This window comes from Phyllostomus discolor, chromosome 4, assembly GCF_004126475.2.
Source record: "Phyllostomus discolor isolate MPI-MPIP mPhyDis1 chromosome 4, mPhyDis1.pri.v3, whole genome shotgun sequence".
Taxonomy (NCBI): Eukaryota; Metazoa; Chordata; class Mammalia; order Chiroptera; family Phyllostomidae; genus Phyllostomus; species Phyllostomus discolor.
This window is the reverse complement of record NC_040906.2, coordinates 194,890,347-194,914,923: the sequence shown is the minus strand read 5'-3', so window position 1 is coordinate 194,914,923 and position 24,577 is coordinate 194,890,347. Positions and strand designations below refer to the sequence as shown.

General features: G+C 39.9%; 1 protein-coding gene across 3 annotated transcripts in view; it reads right to left on the bottom strand.

Annotated features, from left to right (window-relative positions):
- GRM1 (glutamate metabotropic receptor 1) overlaps positions 1 to 24,577 on the bottom strand; it is a 325,615-nt gene that overhangs the window by 85,429 nt on the left and 215,609 nt on the right. For all 3 annotated transcript variants that reach the window (XM_036024853.1, XM_028510270.2, XM_036024852.1), the window contains exon 4: positions 2,533 to 2,768. In XM_036024853.1, the coding sequence (XP_035880746.1) occupies positions 2,533 to 2,768 (236 nt within the window). The remainder of the gene's footprint in view (positions 1 to 2,532; positions 2,769 to 24,577) is intronic.

Below are 24,577 nucleotides of genomic sequence, written 5' to 3'. Positions count from 1 at the left end.
CTCAACTCCAGTTCAAAACAGACTCAGAATTCAGCCACTTCTCTCCACCGCGCCTGCAGCCGCCCTGGCCGCATTGCCACACTGTCACCTGCACTGCCACAGTGGCCTTCTCCCTGTGCTGCTTCCTTTCCCCTCTGCCAAAGTTTAAACCCTGCAGAGTGATTTTTATTTTTCAGAAAACATCAGACAACCATATCCTTGCTGTGCTTGAGCTTCCCAAAGGCGTCTGTCTCATTCAGAACAAAGCCAATGTCCTCACGAAGCCAGTTACACAAGCTGCACCCCGTGTGCCTCTCTGATTCATCTCCTACTTTACTGTCACTCACGGCTCCAGCCGGCCTGGGCTCCTTGCTGTGGCTCCACGAACCCGGGCCCGCTGGTGCTGCTTCTCATTCCCCATGGCCTCTGTCTAGAATGTCCTTCCCCAGGGTTTCCATGGCTCCCCAGCTCACAGCCTCCCCATCTTTCGTCATGTCCCCTTCTCCATGAGACTTTGTATGGCCTCCCTCTTTCCAGCTGCAGTCCCTCTATCCCGTTTTCCCATCCTCACCCTTTCTCCAGTGCTCTTTGGGTCAACTGAGAATATATTTTGTTTAACTTATTTTGTTTATTCTTTATTTCCTAGCCCTTAAATGTAATATTACTGACAGCATCTCTTTTGCACTTTTTTTTTGGTTTTCTGCTGTATTTCCATCTCCTAGAATAAAGCCTTGTGCATAGTAACTACTCAATAAATTATGTTCAATGAAATGCAGTTTATTCCAAAATAAAAGTCCTTAACTTCTCTTTTTTTAAAAAAGTAACATGCATTGCCTCACTACACTAGAAGAATATCAATGAACTCATCAATTGGTTTCTAAGAAGTGACTGAGATTCCAAGGTCCTCGTTGCAGGAGGTTCCGTGAGGGCTGCAGGTGCTCTATCTCTTTAAAGATTTCATGATTTTAGAAAACAAACTTCATTAGAGAACAATCACAGAGCAATAAAAGCTTATATGTTACTAAATGCCAACTCAAGATTGTGGCATTCAGGAGGTGTGTGTTCTAGTTCCAGCGCTGCTATTAACTACTTTCTGCCCAAGGAATCTGTTGCCCCTCCACCATCGGTCCTTTATTTTGCAAACAAGATGAACACATTAGGTGGTTTATTGGTTCATTAGAGCTTTTAATGTCTGTTGGCCTATTATTCGAGAGAAAGAAGAAGAGAAATTTATATGTGATCACGGGTTAGCTGCTCTGCACCTCTCCTCCCCGGCTCCTACCTCTCAGCCTCCCCAGATGCCACACTGAGGAAGTGCTGAAAACCTTGATTGATCGAAAATACATTCACACCAGGCTATTTCTCAGCAAACTGTTGAACTGTATCAAGTCAGACATATATGACTACATTTAAATATAGCAGCATTTTAAATAATTGCTAACATCAAAGTGTGAATATTATTAAAATTAGAAGTAGATCATGTAATTAGCCATGTTCTTTTCTTGTCTTATAAAATCTCACTGTCTTTGGTTGTTATTTATTTCTGTATCATGTGTATGATGTGTTTTGATTTGTCCACAGAGACAAGTTTCTCTAGTTCTAGAGTCATGGATTATACAAGTATACTTGTTCTCTCTCTCTCTGACTGTGTACAGTGTTATACATGAGTGTTGTATGAATAAATGGGTTCTAGAGTTTTCTAAATAATATCTTCTCAGCCTAGATACAGGAACTGCATGTCACACAACTGTGCTACAATATAAATTTGGTCATGGATAGAGTCCTTAATGCCTGCACATCGTGGTATGTTATCAACCTAGGATAGACAACCGGCTTTGAATGGCACCACAGTAGACCAAAGATGACCTAAATTTGCAGCATGAACCCAGGAGAACAATGTCTCTATGCACTAAAAATAATACTCACAAAGGTTACCATGTGAAGAAGAGGAGGGCGGGGATGCAGAGAACACCCTTCAGAGTGCACCAAGCCCCTGAAAGACCTGGAACAATGTGCTAGTAAGTGAGGCACGAGAAGCCCCCAACTCACTGGGGGCTGGCATTCTAGTTTACAGATGACAACAGAGTCTCTTGCCACCCATGCCCACATATACCCATGTTGGTGGTGCAGCCCTGGGTGACATTATCTCCTCTTCTCCTGACTTGTATATGGAGGCAAGTCACAAAGGAAAAAAGGGGATCAAACCGGAGTCGCTTACTTGTGTCTGTGGGTAGCACTTACTAAGCATGCCTGCAATACAATTTCTTCCCTCTCAGATACCTGAGTTCTCAGTTTGCTTTTCCTTTACTGGTGTTATTTCCTCTTGCCATTTGCTCCCGTAAAGACTAATGCAGTCTTTCCAGAATGTAGAAGCATAAGTCCATGGGGCAATGCACACTGCCTCCTCACTCCAGCTATTTTGTAAATTAAGATGGCAACCTAGTCTTTTTTTAATCTCCAGCTTCAGCACCTTCTACTCTCACTCAACAAGCTGTAGTGGGGTTGTAGGAGATGACCAAACCTTTCAGCTGTGGTTTTGTGAACACGAGTTACCTGTGCAGATTCTTTTGAAGTTTGGATTTTCCAGCAGGTGTCCTGGTAGGCGGCACTGGAACCGGTGTTGCCAGAACTCAGGGAACCAGGGGTTCCTCGTATTGGTGTCCAGCCTTAGTTTCAGGAAATAATCATCAAACGACCTGACTTCTGGAGACTGCAGCTTTATTGTGATCCCCCCGTTGGCTTCCACCTCATAGCCTTCAATGACTTCATCTCTGTCTGCCCATCCATCACTAAAAAAAAAACAAAGAAAAAGAAAAAGAAAATTCAGGGTGAGAAGAGAGAAAGATAAGCACCTCACAAACAGAGCTCAGGGTTGTGCATGAATGAAGCAACTCAGCAAGGTTGAAGTCTATGTTGAGCCAGCATCACTACCCATGAATGACTTCTTATGGTGGAGACTAAAAAGTTGTGAAATAATAATAATCTTGTTTCAGTTTCACAGTAGTGAAAGGGATGGTGAAGATGATGATGATAGCAATTATAAGAGCTAACATTTATGGGGCATTCGCCAGCCATCGGACCCTGTGCTACTCAACTCTGTACTGAGGAAGGTGTCCTGGATCCAGGGGACACTGGGGCACGGGTCCAGGCAGTCTGGTTCTGAAGTCCAGTGCTCTTTCCCACCAGACCACAAAGCCTGTCAGTTCTCGTCCTGACCAGGGGAAAATAAGACTCAGGTAGTCAAGGCTTTCACAATCAGAGCTCAGCAAGGTTTCAAGGTTGCAGTCAAGACCATCCTACAAGCTGCACTGCATGGGGTAGAGCATTGCTGTTGTTCAGAAACTTGACAACCACAGATCTGGCTCCTCGGCATTGTTCAATTTGTGTTGCGTAGCAATGACCAGAGGCTTTTCCCTCTTCTAGTGCTATTTCAAATTAGCAGCAGTAAAAGAAAACAAGTTCACTCCCCCCGAATAAAATAATCCTCCCACTCACTAAATGGGAGTTCATTGATATTTTATTCAGTAGATTTGAATTTTTATTATTTGGTCACCCTCTAGAACATTCATATCTTCCATGAATGATGTAGCTCCAGTTTAGTTCAAGAGTGCATATAAGCCCGGCCAACCATTATATGAGTGGTTGTGACCTCTCCCCAAGGAAGTATCAAAGAATGCCCTGGCTGGCATAGCTCAGTGGATTGAGCTCAGGCTGAGAACCAAAGCATCGCAGGTTCAATTCCCAGTCAGGGCACATGCCTGGGTTGCAGGCCATGGCCCCCAGCAACTGCACATTGATGTTTCTCTCTCTCTCTCTCTTTCTCCCTCCCTTCCCTCTCTAAAAATAAATAAATAAAATCTCAAAAAAATATTTTAAAAAGTATCAAAGAAAAAGCACACTGAACAGAGTTAAACAGGCATAGAAGACTTTATTCAAGACTATTCCAACAGGCCAAAGACTGAACATAATCTTCTAGAACAAAAGGTGGAAGGGCTTTTAAGCGCTGGGATGAGCCAGTAAGAACGTGCTGGGGAACAGTGGGTGTCAGGGTGGGGGGGCGGGGTGCTGGTCAACATCTGTGTTTGGTCATTGTCCCTCATCTAAGTTACGTTCCCACCTTCCCACAGAAACTGAGAATGGAGGTTTGCTGTCATTTTTGGTGATTCCATTTTGTAAGGATGGCTCCCAATTTCCTGAGAAAAATTCGTACCTCAAAGGGATGAAGAAAGAATTTATAATCGTGTGTTTTTGGAAGTATATATTCTACGAAAAATGAAATGAGTCCTTCCTCCCTCCCTCCCTCCTTCCCTCCCTCCCTCCCTTCCTTCCTCCCTTCCTGCCTTCCTTCCATTTTGCCACCTTCAGAATACCACCCACTATGCGCCAGGTGCTCTGCTGTGCTCAGAATTCAATTTAGAATGAGACATGCTATCCTTTGCCCCTACTGTTACAGACTTGAGGGGAAAACAAACACTAAACAAGAACTTTAAAAGCTATAAAGATAGAGGAGAAGTGACCAGTAACGGGGAGAAGGACTTGAGGGTGTAACTTAGTCTGGTCTGTACTATGTATGTGAGTGTGGGTGGGAGAGGGATGATTAGAAACAGCTTTCCTAAGAAAGCAATGTCTGATCTGAGTTGCAAAGCTTTACTCAGGTGAGGAGAGGGGAAGGGGTTGGTATAGAAGGTTCCCGGTAGATCCTCTAACCCACACAAGAAGGAGCACAGCTCATTCAAGGACTTCAGAGAGGCAGTGAAGCCGGACCAGAGAGGGAGCCTCGGCAGGAGGTGGGGGCTGAGGCATAAATCCTGCCCTGGGAACGGTTAGCCCCAGGGCTGCAGGAAGTCCTCAAAGTGCCTTAAACCAATTTTTAATGAGGCCATTCAGCTCTGCTCCCTGGTCCTAAATGACTTGAGCACATTTCTGGCAAGTCCTTCTCTAATCACCATCATTTACTATGGATGGTCCATCACACTGATCAGAGAAAAAGGACACGGACTCATTTATCTTTCTATATGTTCTGTCCACTTAGAAAAGCCCAGACTGGTTTAATTACTCAGACTCATCCACATTCACATCACAGCATCTACAGCCATTTGAGGGCCTGAGCCACAGTTCCTGCCCTGCTGTAAAGAAAAGGGTAAAAATAAAACCAGTCAGGCTTTCAAGAAATTCTGCCTGGGAGTGTATATTTAAAATCAAAGTGATTTCTAACTTAAAGAAAAGAATTACTTTTTTGACACAAAGTTTAAGCTTGAAATGTGTTTCTCCTCAGGGTTTAATATTGTGTGAGACGTGTTTGTGGAGCCTGAAAAGGAACCCACAATTTTTTAAAGTGAAATGAGCCTGATAAAATGTTTATTTGCATTTCATTTTTTTAAAATCTCAGTTTATACAAGCAAGTGTCATATGTGAGTGCTGGAAGCAGAGAAAGTGTGATTTCCTGCCTTTTTCCCACCTGCACAGAGCAGCACATCATAGGAATAAACCTTCGCCTGTGAATACAGATCATTCTGGAGGTCACGTGATTGACTGAGTGGGGTGGAGCCTGAAGTCCCCTTTGCCAAAGGTCAAAGCCCCACCCCCTCACTCTGGAGGACCCCTTTCCCAAGTTAGGGTTGGTGTTAAATCCAAGAGGTCACAAAATCGAGGAGAACCAGATGTGACAGAGAGATTATTCAACTAGGATAACTTGACTGGGACATCTTTTGAAGTGTTAGTTGCTAAACTTTTGTGTGAGATCAATAATCTATCACAGGCCAAGTGTTAGGAAATGCTAACAAATTAAAAGCAGCTGAAAAACATCCATAAAGCAGCTCCTGGATTTTATATACTTCAATTATTTTGTCTACCAAGCACTTGTCATATGTATTTACAGAGAATTTTGGAAGATTCTCTTTGTTTAGCTGTTCTGCGATTTTTCACTAGGATTGTTTGGTGTGTGTGTGTGTGTGTGTGTGTGAATTCCCTGCAAAGCCCACTTGAAAAGACAGAGCCAGCGCCTTGCCGATACCTGGTGCAGGTGTTCTCCATTGTTGTTAACAGTGACAGTGGTTGCAGACTGCGCCTGACCAGAGAGGGCCTGCAGGCCCCTGCTCACCCCCAGTGTGCGGGGCGAGTCCTGCTGTGCTGGGGCCCACCAGCCTCAGGCAGTGCTGGTCTCTCCCGTCTCTCCCTTCATGAGGCCCTTTCATGGCCTCTAGCAGCTGCCGCTGCTCCATCTGGTTCCCCACTATGGGTTCCCTTTCCCTTCTGGGGTCTGCAGATAAAACCGCGTAACGTGGCTGAACAGGCTGACGGTGGTCAGAGGGCTGCATGTTCCAGCACCAGCACCTTTATTTCCTTTCCCTCCCGCCTCAACGTTTATGTGGAGCAGCTCCTTCACAGGGCTGTTCTTCCCTTCCCACAAAAGTCACTTTTCTAGTGCCTGTGAAATGTCACAATCTAAACATGAATAATACTATTTGTTCTACTTAATATGGTTTTACATTAGCAACAGGAAATATTTATTTCTAATTCTACCCGTTATAACTTGACAGAAGATGCCTGAGTGTTCTTTTGTAGCTTATCAGTTAAAATAATTTCATAAGCAAATCGACAGTAAAAAAAAGAAATACAACAGCATTCATTTAAAAATTGTTCAAAAGCATTTAAAAGATATCTACATACAATTAAAATAATTACAATCTAGGGAGTAAAGCAATTTGATTTGGGTTATGAATTCAAGTAATTGTGTTTACCTGATAATAAAACTATAGTTCTTTAAGAGTATTCTAGCGATTCCCATATAACTAGGAAAAATAAAAGCACAATAAAAATATTTTTAAAAACATGTAATCAAGTGCAGAATTCTAGAAATTGCAATGCTAGCTATATTTACAAAGGGTGAAGAAATGTAGCACAGTGACATTTAAATTAAGCAATGTCAATTGTGGGAAATTTTATGGAGGGAATGGCAGCTTTTCCAATAATAACTCATACTGGCTTTGCTCATTCAACATTTATTCACCCAGACTCTTGTGCACGTTACTTACTGTTGAGGACACATTGCTAAAAAGTGTAAGCAAGGCCCCTGTCCCCCCAAGGCAGTTTCAGAGGTGAGGAAGTCTGGCCCCTGAATACACAGTAGCCACAGAGGGTTGCAAAGACTAAAAGGTAAGGAAGACAGGCTATAGGAACACAGAGAGGGGGCAGGGGTCATGTCAAAAAAGATTCTTTCAAGAAATGACACCTAAGATGAGACTGAAAGGGTGAGCTGCAGTTACACAGGTGAAGGGGGAGAAGAGAGAGGGACCCGCTAAAGAGGAGGCAAAGCTTTCAAACTACTGCGAGGCGTGCGCTTTACCTTGCAGTGTGCCGGGTACTACGTGCTAGGACAAGCATGGGTGACTTCTAGAACCTTAATGTCTTTGCTAAGGTATTGGGATTTCATTTTTATGCTGGTGATAAACTACTCAAATATTAAGCAGGGATATGATGCAGTTAGATTTGTTCATTGTAGAAAGATTATTCTAGAAGAATACCCAGAATGTACTTGTGAAGGTTCTTTCATTCATTCATTTTCAGGCAAAAACTGTGGAAACATACACAGTTGTGTTTGCACACATGTGTGCACACATATGAACACGTTGTGCACTTGCTAGTTATATCACAATATGAAGGTGCAGGCGAGGAGCCGATGAACCAGGAACTGAGGCAGTGCTCACGATTAGTTTATATTCCATTTTAAAGTTAGCTGCTGCCATTCCAACATGAGTATAGAACTGGTACAAACTGTAGAACTATGTATTTAATTATCTAGAACAGGCACTCAGAAGTCACTCAGTCCACTGGGGAGCAGAGAGAGGATGAGGGGTTACCTTCACCTTTGATTGTGCTAACCTTTTAGAATTAGAATTCAGACAGAGTTGTACTCTATCCCTACAGTGTTTCAGTAGAAAAGTAACCCGGGGGAGGAGGGGATGGGGAGGGGTCGTCAAGGCGAAAAGAGAAAAAATGAAGAGAATTATCAAGGAGCTGAACCTCCAGGTAGAGATCAAGGTGAGGTCATTTATTCTTACTTTCTCATGGGTTCCTCACCTCTACCCCCCAATCTACCTCCGGCGTCTTGAGCCTGCAATCATCTGCCACCTCGTGCCCTTTCTGCTCTCCTAGCAGAAATGCAGGGCAACAGCAGATACTCATAAATACTGCACATAACCATGCAAATGTGAAGGTTATTTCCTAAATCTTCTACAGAGCATTTTTCATGTATTAATGACAATCTCAAGCCAGCATGACAGAAGCGTGAGCCAATGTGGGGAATCACATGTGGACAAGTTCAATAGTTCCCCCCCCTTCCCCATGGGGTGTACATTCCAAGACCCACAGTGAGTGCCTGAAACCAAGGACGGTGCCAAACACAATATATACACAGCATTATGATCTCTTTGCCATACCTATGATACCTATGATAAAGTTTAGTTTATAAATTTGGCATGGCACGAGAGTAACAACAATTACTTCTAATAAGGAGAACAATTAAAAGGATAAAATAAAGTTGCTTGAACACAAGGACTATGATTACAGAGCAGGTGGCCTGATAACCACAATGGCCACGACGTGACCAGCTTCTGGGCGGCATGTGCAGCACGGATACACCGGACGGAGGAGCCACCGCACCGAGGGGGCCAGAGCGGGGCAGTGCAAGATTCCATCATGGTATTCACAACTTGTGAGTGCTTCTTTCTAAAGCTTTCCATGTAATATTTTCACACTGCGTTGACTGGGTCACAGAAACCAGGGAAAGCAAAACCACAGAGAAGGGGAGACGACTCAAGGTCTCTTTCTTCCTTCCAGTTCTACTGCCAAGGTAGCACCCCCTTGTGTCTGTCATTCAGCTAACCCTGTAAGGCGTTACGAAAAAAGACCCAATGATTCTACTTCCGCGAATATATCCAGAGAATCCCAAAACACCAATTCAAAAGAACATATATATATACCTCTATGTTCATAGCAACATTATTTATTAATAATACAACAGTCAAGGTTTGGAAACAACTTAAGTGCCATCAGTAGATGAGTAGATAAAAAAGTGGTGGTACATTTACACAATGGAATACTGCACAGTAGTAAAAAAAGAAAAGGAATTCTTACTTTTGTGACAGCATGGGTGGAACTGGAGACTATTATACTAGGTGAAATGATCTAGTCAACGAAAGACAAATAGCATATGGTCTCACATAGAACTGGAATCTAATGAACAAAATAAACTGAAATGCAGTGGAACCAGAGGCACAGACACATGGGACAGACTGCCAGCTGCAGGAGGGGACGCAGGGACTGGTCGGAAGCAGGGGAAGGGTCAGACAGTGAGTGTGTGTAAACGACCCACGAACACGGACAACGGTGTGGGGATGGACTGTGTGGCCTCGGGGGAGGGAGGCAAGGGGGGAAATTAGGACAACTGTAATAACATAAACAATAAAACATGTTGAACTTTCCAAAAATAATTTTGAAAATATAAATAAATGAAAGACAAAAAAGAATTGGTTACTTAAACTTTCTAAACCTCAGTTTCTTCGCCTGTAAGATGTGGATGGTAATGGTATGAACCGCTTAGAGTTGCGTGAGAACTAAATTAGATAGTCCATGTAAAAAACCTCCCACAATATCTAGCACATGATTCAGGCTAACTAGATGTTAAATGTACTTCATCACCAATCTCCTCATGATCCAACCAATGAACTAAGTTATGTATACATTTGGGAAAGACTTCTCTACAAAAGTGTTACTTCGTGGTCCAGCGATTGATGTCAGCTCATGAACTATTTGTTACCAGTAGGTGAGGTGGTAAGTATACAGAGACTTAGAATAAGCATTTAGAAAAATCAACAGCAGGTAGACATTGTTGTAAAATCTAAGAGCATGACTGGTAAACTCACATCATTAAATAGGGTACAGTACAAGCACTTAGTTTTTTAATTCACATGGTGAGGTGCCTGTGGATGAAAGCTGTGTGTATGCCAAATGCAGTAGAACTGTGTTACAAAATGTGATATTTTCAGGTTACTTTGCCAAGGGTAATCCAAAAGCAGCTAAATATCTGAGAATATATATGCACAGTTATTTTTATAAATTTGTATTTACAATTACTTTAAATTTTAATCAAGCCTACTTTATAAGTTGGCATAAGATTACATTCTAAATTAGAAAAATAAAATTTTCATCATTAGTTAATTCAAATTATGTATGGCCACACTAGTCTTCACCAGACTTTTTTATTTTTTAACAAGAAAAAACCCAATATGCTGAATATGGCAAGAGAAGTATTCAAATGTGCAAATGAAAGTAATTTCATAGAAATAAAGGAAATGAAATTTACCTAAAAATATATCAGCTCACATGTGGAATTTGGTGTTTATCCCTAATTGAGGGTAAAGTGCTAAAGACCACGAGGAATTATTTGCAGAGCCATTTTAGCTGATGAATTCATGAAATTATCAAAATTCATCAATTATTTACACAAACAATAAAGGATTAAATCTAAATAATTTAAATAAATAATTCTTTGAAAGAAAAAATGTTGAATTAGAAAGCTGATAGAAGCATATGTTCAATATTCTACACGTAGCTATTAGTGTCTCACGAGTTTAGTACAAAGTGGCATTTTGGGTTTCTAAGACTCAGATACACACACAGTTGCCGAGACAACAGTGAATGGCCTCATCAGAGATATTATCTGAGAAACGTTCGGTGACTTGTAAAGAAGGTAGGTCAAGTACTACTTTCTGATGCCATCACAGCTCGATGGTTTCCAAAGCTGCCTCATAATGTGTCAAACCAACTCATTGAATAAATACAGCTGGCAAAGCATTCTTTCCCTGGTACTTCCAGTAGTATCTGTGCAGTTTGAAAATAATATAGAGTGGGAGGACCAAATCGCTGCTCTAGTTGAAATAGTTTAGCTCCATTGCTGAGAAATATCATTAGCCCTAAATTTTATAAAATTATGGAGGACCCTGCCAACAAATGTGGTTGACAGTTTGTATCAGGCTACATTCTTCTGTTGCCACTGCCAACATCAGGAAAATGTTCTGGAATAGTACCTAAGTAGCTCATGAAAGAATGTAAGTCAAGGGGATGCCTCCTTTACTGAGAATGTCTTGATTTAAAAAGAGACATCAGCTGAAGTGAACAATGCTTAGTGGCACCATACGAATTGTGAATTATGTAAGAAACAACATACGGGTGGCAGCACTCATTGGCTCATTAGAACTGATGGTTAGCATTTTTCGCAATTCTGTGCTCGGGGAGTTCACACTGGGAGGTTGAAATTGTCCATGATGGGATATGTACTTCAAAGAAATCAGTAAATGCTACAAATTAGGGCTTCTTTGTCATTTTTCTTCCCTCCACACAGCCAGTTATTCATATGGAGCCTGACCATAAGCAGCTACTATTGGCATTGAGGGCAGAGGTGAGGTCAAGATGTTTGTACCGCAGACCAAACTGTCGGTTCCTTGAGGACAGGAGCTCAGTCAGGTCCCAACATTGAAAACATATCGTTAGGAAAGACTGACTTGCTCTTTTGCCTGGTATCTCCAATATATTTAATGATCTTTATATTTTCGTGAGAAGAAAGAATTCAATGTTTCTTCACATGGAAGCTGTGTCAAAGGACAAAATTAAAAGTTAGAAACTCCAAAAAACAATTTTTAATAGACAATGAAATCACAATTTTAATTACAAATAACTGCTAATGAGTAAAACAAGGTCTTGGTATTATCGTCTGCGAAGTGTTGTCAGCAAACACTTTACAAACTTGTTTGCATTAGTCTCCTTGGGCTGCCATTACAAAATATGGTAGACTGGTGGCTTTAATAGCAGAAATTTGTTTTCTCACAGTTCTGGACAGTGTCCAAAATCAAGGTTCCAACCACCTGTCTCTGGTGAGTGCTCTCTTCCTGGCTTGTAGACTCGGCCCTCACACGGCCTTTCCTTGGCCTGCTCTCTCTCTCTCTGTCTCTCTCTCTCTCTGTCTCTCTCTCTCTCTGTCTCTCTCTCTCTCTGTCTCTCTCTCTCTCTCTTACACACACACACACACACACACACATACACACAGAGGGAGAGAGAGAGAGGGAGGACAAACCCTCTCTTGCTTTTTTTCTTATAAGGGCACTAATCCTAGTTGATCAGGGTCACACACCCTTATGACTTCATTTAACCTTAATTACCTTATCTAAAGGCCTTATTTCCAAATAGCCACATTGGAAGGCTGAGACTTCAACGTGTGCATGTAGGGGTGGGGGCCACAATTCAGTTCGTAGCAGATGGAATGTTATTAAATTTGTTATTCATTTAAAAAATTCTTATGTAAGAAATTAATGTATCCAGAATTCACTTATTTCATCAAAAGATAATTTAAATGGGACCAAAACCTCATGGGATATATTATTAGAACTGGCTACTGATAAAATATTGAAGATGACTTTTGAAAATATGGCATCATTTGCTTTACTTGGTTGGGGTCAAAAGTTAAGATGAAGACTCCTTGCTTGTTGAAATAGTAAAATTTCTGCTTTCATTTTCATCCACAGACTTCTGTGAGGCTGGTTATTCTATGAGGAATGTTATAAAAATCAAAGTAATGAAGTAGTTTACATATGTATAACCCTGTGTAAGTGTCGTTGTTAATCCAACCCTAATTAGACAATTTAATAAACTCACTTATCATAATACAATATGTAAATATTCATATGCATGGTGTTTATTCAAAGTGTGCCTATGCACATAGGGAATGCCTATTTTACTTATAACTTTTTATTTGCAATTACAGAACATCTAAATTAATGCATATATTAGGAATTTTCTCTACCAATCACCTAGACACATACTTTCAATGAACAATGGATACACTTTCTGTAATCCTTTTCTCTTTTGTCTTGTTTTTATTATTTTTACTGAAGTGAGATTTTATGTTGAATCTAATAATACAAATTTAGGCTTATATTTTGTATTTCCTTATACTATATTTGACTTTTTAGTAATTTAGCTTTATTGTATTTTACCAAAGTATTGTACAACCCCACACTAGACTGGAAATTTTTTAAGAAAAAGAAAAAGAAAAGAGCAAGTCTGAGAAGCAAAATTCTAGAAAATCCCTCTGGCCTTTGTGAGTGAGAAATTGTTAAGGTGAAGATGATGCCATTACAACAGTTCAAAAAAAGGATCCTTCAAAAATCGCATCTTAGTGATTATGATAAATGAAGCCCAGGCTACCAAGTGGAGACATTCATTTCCCTGGAAGGCTGTGGTGGTTTCCCTCCTTAGTGCAACATTTTGCAGATCTAAATTATCACTCTTCACTCTTCATTTTAAATCCCTAGCTGTTTTATTGCCGTTGAACCTTTATCCTTCAAGTCCCTATATCATCCAAGGGAAAGGCTGCATTATACCCGATAATTGGTAAGAACCAACTGAAGGGAGGCAAGAGACCCATTAGAAAAAGAATGCAATAAGTAGCCAGAGTGATTCTGATTAAAACGTAAATCAGATCCTGGTGCTCCTCTGCTTAATACCCACCAGTGTGTTTCCACCCCAGCCCTAACCTTTCCGTGAGCTCTGAAGGCCCTACCCACTCCAACCCCCATTGCTTCTCTCATCCCTCCCCTTCTACCCTTTGCTCTGCTCTGGCTGCACTGGGCAACCTGCTGTTCCGGGATGAGCCAGGGACACCCGGGCCTTAGGGACCTAGCCCTGGCTGTTCACAATGCCTGATATTCTGGAATTCTCTTCACTTGGGTATTCACATGGCTCATTCTTTTACTTCCTTCACGTCTGCTAAAATATCACATTCTCAGGAGGGGTTTTCCTGTTTAAAATTGTGTCTCTTCTCTCTATTCATTTTCTCTACTCCCTCTCTTTCCCTTTAAAACTTACCACTATCTGATGCTGCACATGAATATATTTTCTATATCTTTCCAGTAAAATGAAAGTTCCACATAAACAGAGAGGTTCTTGTCTTCTTTGTTTACTCACACAGCCCCAGAATTTATCATAGTTCTTGCCTCATAGTAGGTGCTCATTATAAAGTTTTTAAGTGAATTAATGAATTAATGGATAAAAAAACCCTGTGAACTAATTTGCGTTCAAAAACTCATGTAGAATACTATAATCAGTGTATGCAGGGGGCGGCTCATGTCAGCTGGAAAGAGCTCCCTGTTAGCATTTCTTCCCAGCTCTGCGTTGTCACCTCATGTTGGTGGGTTGAAAATGGTTGTCATGAGAACATTTACTTTATGGGTATATCAGATCCCATAACAAAGCTCCACAACTTGGGCGGCTTAGAACAACAGACGTTTATTCTCTCATGGCCCTGGAGGCTGAAAGGCTGAAACCAGGTGGTCGGCAGGGCCCTGCCACCTCTGCAAGTCCAGGGAGGATTCCTGGCTTCTCGGAGCTCTTGGTGGTGGCCATTGATCCATGGCACTCCACAGCTTGTAGCTCTGTCCATCCAGTCCTCGCCTCTGTTGTCGCTCGGTGTTCCCCTGTGTGTGTCAGTGCCTGTGTCTCTTCTCCACTTATTATCGGTTACATTGGATCAAAGGCCTGCCCTGCTCCAAGCTAACTTCATTTGAACTAATTACACTGTAACAATTCCATTTCCAAATAAGGCCACATTCTCAGGTGCTGAGGACTAGGAATTCAACATATCTTTTGAAGGGGCACAATGCAGTCAATGACAAGGAGCAAACACTACTGATTAGGCTCCCTTGGTCTGTTTCATTTTGTCAGAGAGTCAGTGGTTAAACATTTAGCAGCTTAGCTTTAACACGCTGTGGTATTTTCTCTGAAATTCAAGATTAGTTGTGAACTTCTGACACTGTTAGATGACCTAAGATGACTGAGATGATGTTTGTTTAGCCTAAAATATCTATCATAAAAATTAAGAGCTATTATTTAAAAGATAAGCAGTTATTATTTCTGAAAGATATTGTTACATAATTTATACATTTGGATTATTTTACCTTTCTTCCTCAAGAATAGATAATTACATAAGAAACATCAAAAATTATAAAACACCACCAAAAAACTGACAATAATACTCACTGCCTAACAGATACTGTTAATTTGAAAAAAAAACCATATTTATAGTTTATCCTGCAGTTATCTGAATTTTTGAACAATAATTCAAAGCTTTTGCACTAGAATCAGATGTATATACTTATATATACTCTAGTATGACCCTTAGTTTTAGTTATTCATGATAAAGTGATGAGTTGAGTTGTACCTGGGACTTATGAAATTATTCTAATAATGTAAGAAAACAAATACAAACATACCATGTATCTGTATGGTACTTTGATTTTACATTTCATGTAATTCATTTAGAGTGCATATTTTAAACCATGTAACCTTTTTATTATATTTTTTCCATATTTACATCCTCCAACATTAACTGATTCTAATCTTTTGGATTCTTACACTTAATAAATATCGGATTTCACCAATATCCTACTTAGGGCCAAGCACAGTCAGGTCCTGAGAATACATTAATGAATGAGATTGGAAATGTCCCTAGTCTCATTTAAATTCATTAGTTGGGTTTCCACTTCCAGCCAAGACAGAGTAACAAGTACCAAATTTACTCTTCTCTTCAGCATGAAGCAGCTAAAACACTGGACCGAACATATAAAACAATGGCTCCCAAGACATTTTACATCAGGCAGTGAAGGACAGTGATCTTCGTCAAAATCGAGCCCTACAATTTTTTGGAGCCTACTGCCTGGATGTTTCAAATCCGAGTACCACAGTGGGAAGAGGAGCAGGAAGAAATGACTCGGGCACAGTGCAGTGGATTCACTGAGTCAAGTGGATGGAGCTGAGAGTCAGGGGAAACCAGGATTGGCCAGAGCTCACAGGGCAAAATGCTGGAGTGAGGAGAGCTGCAAAGAGCGAACCGTCTACACCACTTCTCCCTAAAGTATTCAGCTGGATATTACCCAGCCCACGGATGTGATGAAGTTACCTAAGCCCAGGAAATAACCAACCGAAAGAACAGGAGGGAACACTGCCTGGAGGACAAAGAGAGCTAAGAAGAGTTACTATGTTCGAAAGCCAGAATGGAAACGCTGAGATTCCCCCAAGCAACTGGCTACAGTCCTGAGAGGGTCTTGTCTCAAGGGTCGGGAAAATTAGCCCGGGACTAACTGTGACTCTGGTGTTGTCTAGCAAAGCTAAAAGCAAAGTGGAAAAAGACCAAATTATTTCTAACTTCACCTCCTCCAAGAACTAGCTCAAGGATATTTTTAGAAAATAGAATATCCAGGACTCATCAAGGTAAAATACACAATTTCTGGAATCCAGTAAATATTACCAGGCATATAAATTCATATGCAGAATGAGGGAGGAAAGGAGATGTTAAAGTAGCAGATATAAAAGATGATCACATGCTGACGCAGATGAGGTAGAAGGTTTATCAAAGAATCATGTCATATGGTTGAAGAGGAGCATATTTTACTTCAGGTGGCCTGGGAGAGCCCTGGACAGTCAGGGAAGCATCTCTGAAAAGATGACACTGAATCTGAGCCCAGAGCTGTGTGAACACATGAGCCACGTGAACATCACAGGGAAGAGGACTCTGGTAGCTCGTGCAAAGGCCCTGAGGTAGGAAGACGCAGCGGTGGCTGAACATTACCCACTTCCACAGAAATGTGGGCTCAGAACCTTTATTTACATTTATCAGAACTGAAAAAGATATTTGAATAATTTTCTGGTTTTCAGCTATCTACCATATATTTGATATTCTCTAATATACCTTAAATTTTTAAGTGCTTTCAATTTTTATTTAATTTTTTGGGGGGAGGGAAACTATGTTTGAATGAGAAGGTGGCCTCATTTTAATTACTTAGACCAATGAGTATGTGACCCTGTGGAACTCAGTGAGGCCATCAGGGCTCAGGGGAAGTCACAGCCCTTGCTTGTCCCTTGAGCAGCAAACCCTATTTCCCATGTAGTTATGAGCCCAGACATACCTCGCTGATCAAGTGGCAGAGATATCCCAGGTGCCACTCAGAAAAATCTTAAAATCTTGTTCTGAGGGAACGCAACATGGCTCCAAAATCATCTTGTGTTATAGTGATGATTGGCTATAGGATTTTACAAAGACTGTCTACCCATTTGGAACTTAATTCTTTAAAGTGTGAATGGAATTGAAGCTGTAGCTTTTGACTTCACTAGAATTAAAAGTAAGCTTATCTAACAGGTTCTGCCTCATCACTAAAATTTCCGTTACCGTTTATCTTTTAGGGACCTTGGGTTCTAAAGCAGTCTGGGGCTTGAAATGAGGGCTCCTCGTAGAGACCGCGGACTGGAAGTGAGACCCATGTGAGGTCCTGGAGGGAAGACAGTGTATACCCATTTGATTTAATGCCGCGTGAGAAAAGGAATCTAAGTACATGGCAGCAGGGAAATAGGCGTCATGAGTAATACTCAGTGAGAAGTTTATAAAGTGAGACTAGAAAGTGAATGAGTTATGAAGATGTTGAGTTATTCTCAGAAATGATGTTTGGACAATGTCTAGCATTGCAGGGTCAGGGGGTGGTTAGAGTGGAACTTCCAGATGAGAGGCCCCAGGCAACGAGAGTAATTGATCTGTTCTGTAAGTGATATAACTTCGTGTCCTCAGTAAATATTTGTGGGAGAAAGGAAGAGAGGGAGGAAGAGAGCATGAAGGGCTAAGAAATGAGCACGCGATGCCCACAGTGGTGGGAAAGTCAGCAGTGCATGTACAGAGAGTTTATTTTCCAAAGCTGCTGACTTGCTCGCATATTCTGAGGTGCCAACCAAGCTCTCAGGGTCTTTTGCATTTATTTTTATTAAAGTGGTTTATTTTTCTTACTCAAAAGAAAGGTCAAAGCACAACAATTTGTGGCTTTTCAAAAGGGAAGCCAGTGGTTTACTAACTTCATAAATCAACTCTTCTAACAAACCCAATGCAAATTATTCTACTCTCTAACTTATATCATCTTAATTGTTTAAGACTTTTTTCATTAAAAGTTTCTTTTTAATTGCTAAAATGTCTCAAAATGAGGTCAACTAAGTTGATACAAATATCACTGCTACTACAATTACTTGGAACTACGGAATAAAATGTAATCAAAACCCGAAAAGTCATTCCAGAAGCTAGAAATGGTGAACGGAATCAGATGCAAACAATAAGCCTGAAGTAATGAAACAGCAGCCCACACAAGTTTGGCCTCCATACAGAGGCCTGAGAGAACTGGAAATGGGCTCTAACATCCATCTGTGATGTGACAGACGGTTTCATAAACCACGAAGTCAGGGTGTTGAAGCAACGCCCGAGCATGAAGCTGGGGGCCTTGATGGGCCGTAGAGTCCAACAGCGTGGGGCTGAAAGTCTGCCCACCAGACTGAGGACTTGAAGTAAGTCCAGGAAGTAAGACTGAAAAAACACAGAAGAAAGTCGCAAACACTTGCACGGTTCTAAAATTTACATAACCTATATAGTACAAGAGCCACAGACACAGAAGTTATTTTTAAAAAACTGCCCTAAGATTATTGAAAAGCCCTAGAATGCAAATGAAATGCCATTGGAATCCAATATTTAAATATGCCTTGAAAATCCAGGGAGCTCTGAATGCTCATCAAAAAATAAACCTTATCTCAATAAGCTCCTAATAATACACACACACACACACATGCCAGGTTATTAAACTAACATCAAATCCACAATGGATTAAACTTTGCTTTTAAACAATAATTATTCTAAAACTAGATTGAAAAAACCTAGCTTTATGCTATAAGAAATTCCAAAAACAAAGTGATATGAAATGGTTAGAAAAAGGAATTCAAATATCCTACTCTTGGAAAATGGAAAAAACAAAATTAAATAATCTTTAAGAAATCAGCTCCTGAACTTTTCAATGGAAGGCAAGATCGTAGGATGGAGGAAATAAATTGAAAACTTAGAATGAATAGCAAGCACAAAGTGAGACGCTAGCATTAATTCCAAATATATCAGTAATTCCAACTAAATTCTCCATGTAAAAAAAAAAGATTCTCAATTAAATTTTAAAAAACACCATCTCATAAAATGTGTGTCTTATTTATAGTAGAACCACCTAAAATATGAACATTAAAAGTAAAAAAGAGATTAAATACTAACCAAAACAGGTTGCTATATTAATATAAGATAATTTACTTTCAGTGGTAATTGAGGGTCTGGATACCCAGAAAATATAGTAATTCTAAATTTATATACCAAATAACATAGCATCAAAATATACAGTAAATTAATAAAAATCTACCTTCTCTGTATGAATTTCTCTTTTTTGTTTAGCACACTCCTATCAATTATTAATGGATCAAGCTGGTAAAATTTGGTAGGAATTTAGAAAATTTTAGCACAATTAACATGGCTGGTCTAATGAGCACTTACATGGTCTTATGATCAACCACAGAGAACATGTTTCTACAGAATACATAGAATTGACTTTTAAAATAATTAAAATTTAAAAACTATTCTGAACTAGTCAATAAAGTTATTCTCAGCACATTTCAAAATATTAATGTATAGTCCACATTCTCTGAGCACTATAAATCAGAAATTTTTAAAATTTAACTAGTCTATCTCCAAATATTTGGACAGTAGAAATTTAAACATTTATATATATGGAGGTAAAGTGATGCTGAAACTTTAAATCATATTTACTTTAATTGATAAAAGTTATCAGCAAAATATACAGAAAACCCATACTTGAATAGAGGTGTACACTGTGCAAAAATATTTGACTCCTAGTGTTATTCTCAACTGACCTGGGTACACATGTGCACCATCAGACATGTGCAAGAATGTCTACAGCATCAGTGCTTCTGATAATCACCAACTGTAATCTACCTAATGCTGATCAGAGTGAAAGAGATGCATGGTGTTAACAGTCATGCAGGTGAATGCTACAGTGCAATGGGAATAAGTAAATTATTCTATGTGCGATAAAATAGATGAACCTCATAAACATGATACGTTCATCAAAAACAAAAGAGGAACTTCTCTATGACTTAAATTATATACAGTTCCAAACATGCAAACACAAGCCATAATTTTAAAGGTCAAAATCATAGTCATGAAGTGCAGTAGCAACTGGGAGAGGACCCAAGGAGACTTCATGGGCCTGGGGATATTCAATGTGCTTACCTCGGCAATGATTAATGGGTGTTTCCACTTTGTGAAAACTCACTGAGCTGTTACACTGTGTGTGCTTTTATGTGTAAATGTTATAATTGAAAAACAGGTATATTTTGAAAGTAAAACATAAAATCACCTCCTGGAATAATAATGAAAACTTTTCTAAATACCAGAAGAACTACACAAGCACACCCACATACGCATGTGCACGCTACAGAGGCAAAGCAAGTAAAACACCTAGTGAAAAGCTTTTGCATGTATAAAATAAATAGAATAATATTATGGCAGACATTGGACTAAATATACATATCATTTCAATAATAGGAATATTGGCTTAACTCATGGATTATAATCAAAATTACCTACTTAGATTCCAAAGAAAGTATCAGAGCTGTGCTAGATCAAACAGACCCACCTAAAATAAAATTGTTCAGAATAGTTGAAAATAAAAAGATGTATAAGAGTACAGCAGACATGTATTTAAATACCATATGATTGCATTTGTAAGTGGAACCTAATCAGCAAAACAAACAAGCAAGCAAAATATAACCAGAAAAAACGAAATAAAGAACAAACTGATAGTAGTCAGAGGGGAGGGGTGCAGGGGATAATGGGAGAAAGAAAGGGAAGGATCATCAAGGAAAATGTATAAAGGACCCATGGACAAAAACAAAGGGGGCTAGGATTGAAAGTGGGGTGGGGGAAAGTGGTAGCAAGAAAATGGAGACAACTGTACTTGAACAACCATAAAAAAGAAAGAAAAAAAAGAATGAACAGAAACCAGGTAATATAATTGTTAATATCAGAGAAGACAAAATTCAAGGGGAAAAAGCCTGTCTGAAAGTCAGCTGATCAGCAACTTTAAATTCGTCTGCAACATGAATTCCCCTTTGTCAGGTATCAATATACTTATAGGTCCTGGAGATTTAGATGCGAGCATCTTTAGGGGGCCATCATTCTGGCTATCCCCATCTGCTTTCTGGGACACAAATATACACATCAATCCACATGCAAAATGCATTTACTCTGTCTCTCATCTCAAAGAGAGTCAACCCTTTACAACATTCATTTAAGTCCAAAATCTCATCAGCTCAAAATTTCCAAGCTTCATCATTTAAATTATCTATATCAGGTCTGAGTAAGACCCGATTCATCTTGGGGCAAAACTCCTCTCCACCTGTGAACCCATAAACTTAGGAAACAAGTTGTCTGCTCCCCGAGGCATTGGATACCAGACATAAATATTCCCATTCCTAAAAGACACAGAATGGAAGAAAAAAATAGAGCCACCAATCTCAAGCAATTTCAAAATCTAGCTGGCCAAGCAACATAGGTCCCAAGGCCTGGGAATCATCTTCCACGGTCCAGGCCCTGCCTTTTGGTGTGAGGCTCTCTACCCCTAGGGATATATTTCCACTTCTAGGAACTACAGCACTTGTTCCCAGTGGGACATTTGAACAGCCGAGTTCCTACCTGTACGTTTTGTGAGTCTGACAGTTTTATTTCACACTCCCTTTGCCCCTTTTTGTCAAAGCTGTCAGCGTTTCATGTTGGTAGGGCACACTCAGAAACACCGCAGGACCCATGTGTATGTCAAGGAAACTTGTCCCATTAGACACAAACATCTTTCTTAGATAATCTTGACTCTATTTTGCCTTCTCCAGAGACAGCTGAGGGGATCCCTGCACAGAATGTCTGATCTCCTCAAAGGGCCCTAGTGGAAGACTGAATACTCTGATCTGTGACCCTTCTGACACACTAGCAAACGATTGTCCAGCCACAGTCTTGGCTTTCTTTCCAGAGCACACTTCCCCGACAGTGGGAATCCTCATTTTAGCATATTTACAATCCAGACAGGTTGAGAATTTCTCAATTCATTCATTTTTGCCCCAACATATCCTCCTTCCTCAAAGTATCTCCTTCCTCTCTCACTTTACTCTAAACAGCCAAATGAAAGTAGGATGCACCTTTAAAACTTTGCTTGGACATTTCCTCAGCTATATATCCAAATTTATAATTTATATAACTGTAGGACACTATTTAGCTAATTCTCCTGCCACTGTATAACAAGGATTCTCTCTCATTCACTTTCTAACAGCGTGCTCTACATTTCCATGTAAGCCTTCCCCAGCAGTGCCTTTAACATTCTTGTTTCCACCCACCGTCTGCTCACGATGACGTATGTATCCTCTAGGTCTAAGACCGATGATGTGTTTCCTCTATCGGGCTCCCCCTCACATTCTTCTGAGTCCTTATGGGCAAAGCCATTAATACCCTTATTTCTACTAACATTCTAACTAAAGGCAATCTACCCTTTTTCTATTGTGCTCCTTAAAATTCTTCCAGCCTCGGGCCATTGCCAATTCCAAGTTCATCCCACTTTTTTATGCGTTTGCACATCAGAACTGCACTCCCAGGTACAAAGGTATATATTAATTTTTTACTTCTTTCCTAATAAATTATCACAAAGTTGATGGTTTAAGACAACACAAATTCATTATCTACTTATATAATTATATAAGAGTTATATAAATTGAGTTATTTGTTTATGATTCATAATACAGTTCTGGATGTAAGAACTCCAAAATGGGTCTTATTGAGATAAAACCAAAGTGTTAACAGGGTTAATGCTATTGTTAACACTGTCTATAGTTCTGGAGACAATAGGAAAACATCTATTCCTCTTTTTTCCAGATTCTCCAGGCTGTCTGCACTCTTTGGCTTGTGGTCCTCTTTCATTTTCAGAGCCAGAAATCTCATCCCTCTGACTTCTTATCCCATCATTACTCCTGCTTCTCTAGCTCCCCTGCCATGTTCTTTCCCTTATAAGGACCCTTGATCAGCCCACACAGACAGTCCAGGGCAATCTCCCTTATCCTCCATCTAACCACATATGCAAAGTCCCTTTTGGCAAGTAAGACAATATACTCCCGGGTTTTAGATATGAGGATGTGGTGATATCTTTATTTGTTTGTTTATATTATTCTGCCTACCATGGAAAGTGAGTGAGAGGAGGCAACTGTTGAGGTGAGCCTTGGAGTCAGAGTTGTCCAGGTGGACAACTTGAGGGTCATGCGAGTCAGAATGGGGGTGGTAGGATAAGGACATTACACAAAGGAACACATTCCTGGAGAATGAGGTGCTAAAGGCTGTAAAGCAGGGAGGTCAAAACTACATTGTAAACATAGGCTAGTTCACTATTATCAGGGGGTGTCACGTTAGGTTAGGAAGCTCACACATTATGTTGCATATGGTGGATAATTATTTTAAAGAAAAAACCAACATCATAAAAATTATTTTAGAGATAGCTCTGGTGGCCATGTAGAAATGGATAGAGTCAGAATATTAAAGCCCATACAAGTAGCCATAAATATTTGATTTATGAGTTGAGCTAATTTAAGTAACATGATTTTGTGTGTGTACCTTAAGAGCCTCTTAAATGTGATAAATAGTTTCATGCCAAGTTGTTTAATAAAGTAATAAACTGTAGAATAAGCCAGGGGGTGCACCGAACTGTTTTCATATAGCCCCCCAGCCAAAATTTGAGGAAGAGAAGATAAACCCTTATATTTAAAAAAAACTATTTCTTGGCCAACAGCCAACTTTAGAGCAAAATCAAAGCAATAATCTAGATTATGTAAGCAAAAATTTCGCTCACCACCTCTGAAGCTGTGTTTTTCTTCTGAGTTAAATTATTGGATTACATGTCTACACTAATCAAACATAAAGAACAGTTGTTTACCTTATCATCTCATTTAGTGTTTACACATCACTAAAGTATTTGGTTTTCACGGTAGTTTTCCCTGAAGGGCTAATATCCTTGCCACTTAACAATGTTTTCCTTTGAGTTTCTTTACTAATTCTCAAAAATCTACACAAGGGGCTGTCAGGTTTTCGGCTCTTTTTCAGGAGCAGTGCATTCTGTCAGGAATTTTTATGATTTTTTTCTTTTTTGTTTTGTAACCAGCAGAGGCCATTAATGACAGTTGAGTTAGGTTTTTTTTTTTTAAGCCGATTTTCAAGTCCCTTCCAGCCACAACTGTGAAAAACAGAGCTTTCCAATCTTTCCTTTCCTTCCTTCTGTCTAAACCCAAAGTCCTTCGAGTCAGTACACTGGAAACCCAACAAAAGTGACTCCTCTGCTGACCCGTTGGCAACACTTAAACAACTTGTTCTCACGGATTCCAGTGATTCATGTAAGAACGTGAATTTACTGAATTAATAAAACAAGAGTGCTCTGATTTAGTTTATAGATAAAGTCCTAAAATTTTATCAACAAATTAACTTTAAAAAATAAGCAAGTAGAGATGCTATGTGGCAGTAACATGTTATTTAAAAATAAAGTCCTTTAAAACAAAGTATTATTTGATGAATAAAAAAGTGCATCTCCACTGAGCTCTTTTCCACTTT